Source organism: Egretta garzetta, unplaced genomic scaffold (assembly GCF_000687185.1).
Source record: "Egretta garzetta isolate BGI_Z169 unplaced genomic scaffold, ASM68718v1 scaffold448, whole genome shotgun sequence".
Classification (NCBI taxonomy): domain Eukaryota; kingdom Metazoa; phylum Chordata; class Aves; order Pelecaniformes; family Ardeidae; genus Egretta; species Egretta garzetta.
This window is the reverse complement of record NW_009260497.1, coordinates 3,118,556-3,121,387: the sequence shown is the minus strand read 5'-3', so window position 1 is coordinate 3,121,387 and position 2,832 is coordinate 3,118,556. Positions and strand designations below refer to the sequence as shown.

Genomic DNA, 2,832 nt, shown 5'->3' with positions numbered 1-2,832 from the left:
AGCCCCCCGCCCCGTTCCGGTTGTGCAGCCGGAAGATGCGCTTCCACACCTTCGCTGCCCTTCGCTGGAGCATTTCAGAGATAACTACCTAATTCCACAGAAGCCCGTGGTCTTAGAGGGGATCATTGACCACTGGCCGTGTATGAAGAAGTGGAGGTGAGAAATAAAGAGTTTCTTCCTGTCCTAGCAAGGGCGAGGATCATTTTCTGTGTCGGGTGACTCGATGCTCGGCAGAGCGGCAGAGACCTTCACAGCAGACGGGTGCCATTGGGTGTGACTTTTGTGGGCAGCACCTTCCTGCTGCGATGTTGTCTTTGCCCTGGAGAAGTTGCTCCATAGATGAGGGAAGCGCATCGAGCCATCCAGGGCATTGCATGGTAAGTGCCCTGCTGGGGAAGCCCGGTCCTGGCCGGGGGAGCACTGGGGGGCAGCCCTCAGCCTTGCCACCTGGGGCTGTGCGGGGAGCACTCTGGCGAGCTGCCGACACTGTTGTGCTGCTCAGCTGGGAGCTAGCGACGACATTGCATCGCTAGCTGTGCTGGTGAGCTGTGCACGTCCAAAGTGGGTCTGTGTCAGACACAGAGCGATGATTTTTGTGTCTCAGAACTTGCTGATAATTAGTGCAATGGAAAGTGAATTTCAGAGGTGTGGGAGTAAGCATGACTGGCTTTTTTGTTCCCAAGTACAAGCATTGATGTTTGTTCAGTGTCATGTTTGAACGTTGAGTTTTAGTGTTTTACCACCCTCATTGTAAAAAATTTCTTCCTTAAGTACATTGATGTTTGTTCAGTGTCATGTTTGAATGTTGAGTTTCGGACACCGCCATTCAAGAGTGAGTAATAATATTGTGCTACTTGTGTAAGGGAAGCACTGGAGCCAACGTTTCCAATGCTGAGAATGGAATGTTTGTGGGAGAAAGCTCATGATTCTTTAGAAAAGGGGAAAAAACACTTGTGCTTAGGCTGAGCGGTTGCTTTCGTTCCACAGCTAAGGGTAAAGTTGGCATTGACTGAACACGCTTGTTTGTTCTTAGGGGTTTTGTTCTTTTTTGAGGGGAGGTACTCCACTGCCTAACCACAGATGAACTTCCCCGTTCAGTTACTGCCATCGTCAACAGAGAGATGTGTGCCACCCGTCAGAGTCCTTCCTCTGGCTTCAGCCAGGACGGCTGTTACTGACACCTGAATACAGGCTTTGGCACTGACAGAGGGTTGATCTAGCATTAATGATGAAGATGCAGCATTTTATTTAGCAAATGTGGCAGCAGAAGGGTGAGGTGTCCCCAGCTGAGAGAGGCCAACAGCTTAAATCGCCTTAGCTCGTGAGGGAGCAAGAGTTAACCGAGGTAAACAAGGTTTTAAAACAAAATGGGCAGTTGTGGCGTAATGTGCACACCAACTCGAGTGCTTGTTTCCTTGCTGCGTGCAACCTTTCCTGCTGCCTTTTGGCTCTGGTTGGCTGGGTTTAGAGAGAAGCAGCTCGTGGTGGTGGGCTTTTATTACTCTAAAAGATTGGGTTTGATTGGTTGCCTTGCGTTCAAAATTAGTAAGGAGAGCAGTATAAAAGGGTAACGGAACTTTCTTTATTTCAGTGTGGACTATTTTTGTCAAGTCGCAGGGTGCCGCACCGTCCCTGTGGAGCTGGGTACCCGATACACAGATGAAGAGTGGTCTCAGAAGCTCATGACCGTCAGTGACTTCATCCACCAGTATATTGTGAATGAGGTCTGTTGCTCTCCTTTTGCTTCAGCTCCAAATGGTACAGAGCTGCTTCGCGGAACAAAAGCGCTTAGAGGTGATGGCGGGGGAGGGGGTGTGCTATAAGCTCTGAATTAAAAGGTTTGACGTATTTTTGAGATCTGAAGCTACAAGTTGTTATTGCAACAATAGCTAGGTTTGATTTTTATCTATAATCAAACGTACAGCAGCTGGAATTTGATGAATGGGTAGATCCCTTCTGCAGCAAAAACCTGAATGGTGGAGTCTAAGGATGAGGGTTGCTCAGCCCGCAGGTTTGTTCCTCTTGGTTATGGAGCTGCTTTGTGATCTAGGACCAAGACCCAAATTCACCTTCCACCAGGTAAAAAAAATAAAAAGTTGGTTAGCAATTGGATGTCCCTGTCCTTTCACAGCTGGGGGTCTGAAGCCCTTGTCTCTGTTCCCGAGCCTTCTGGCAGAAGGGACCACGTGCCTTTGCAAACAGGGAGTGGAGGTGAACTCCTCTGTGTGCCAGCAGGGCCTGGCAGTAAAGGTGCAGAGCGTTGTCGCAGGATTGACAACAGAACTGTCCACACTCCGCAGGGTTAGAGCTAGGCTTCTCCCAGTGACTCGAGCTAGATAACTTGTGGATTGTGGGGGTGTATCTGCACTCTTACAGTTTCAGTGCAGCTGTAAGTTACTATTTTGGAAGATCCCTTATACCAGTCAGCCGCTGAAACAATTCTAGTGCTCTGAAACAGGACATCGGAAATGGATGTTGTCTGTGAGTAAGTTCTGCTTGCCTATGAGTAAATGAACCGACAGAGAACTCTCACCCTCTATCTCACTGTGCATTTTTTTCTTTCTCTGCTGTAATTTCAGAACAGCATAGGATACCTTGCCCAGCACCAGCTTTTTGATCAGGTAAAACCGAGTGAATGTTTTTATCTTTCTGCAGTCAAGTGTTCCCTTTGTAGCACAAGCCATCTCTGAGGATGTCAGCTCTACTAGATGGGAGGGCCTGTGATGAATTCCCAGTATTCCTTGAGTTTCTGGTCCCACAAGTTGAAGGAATGGAGGGAGGTGTTTCTTCCCTTTGGCTGGAAGGCATGGAAACAAAGCCCTCTCGGGGGGG

The 2,832-nt window shown here is 48.7% G+C and overlaps 1 protein-coding gene across 1 annotated transcript in view; it reads left to right on the top strand.

Moving 5' to 3' along the window:
• Nucleotides 1-64: 64 nt before the first annotated feature.
• The window catches only part of KDM8 (lysine demethylase 8), a 7,978-nt gene continuing 5,210 nt past the window's right edge, over nucleotides 65-2,832 (top strand). The window contains exons 1-3 of the mRNA XM_035899948.1: nucleotides 65-377; nucleotides 1,592-1,724; nucleotides 2,580-2,621. Of these exons, the coding sequence (XP_035755841.1) occupies nucleotides 340-377; nucleotides 1,592-1,724; nucleotides 2,580-2,621 (213 nt within the window). The 5' untranslated portion in view covers nucleotides 65-339. The remainder of the gene's footprint in view (nucleotides 378-1,591; nucleotides 1,725-2,579; nucleotides 2,622-2,832) is intronic.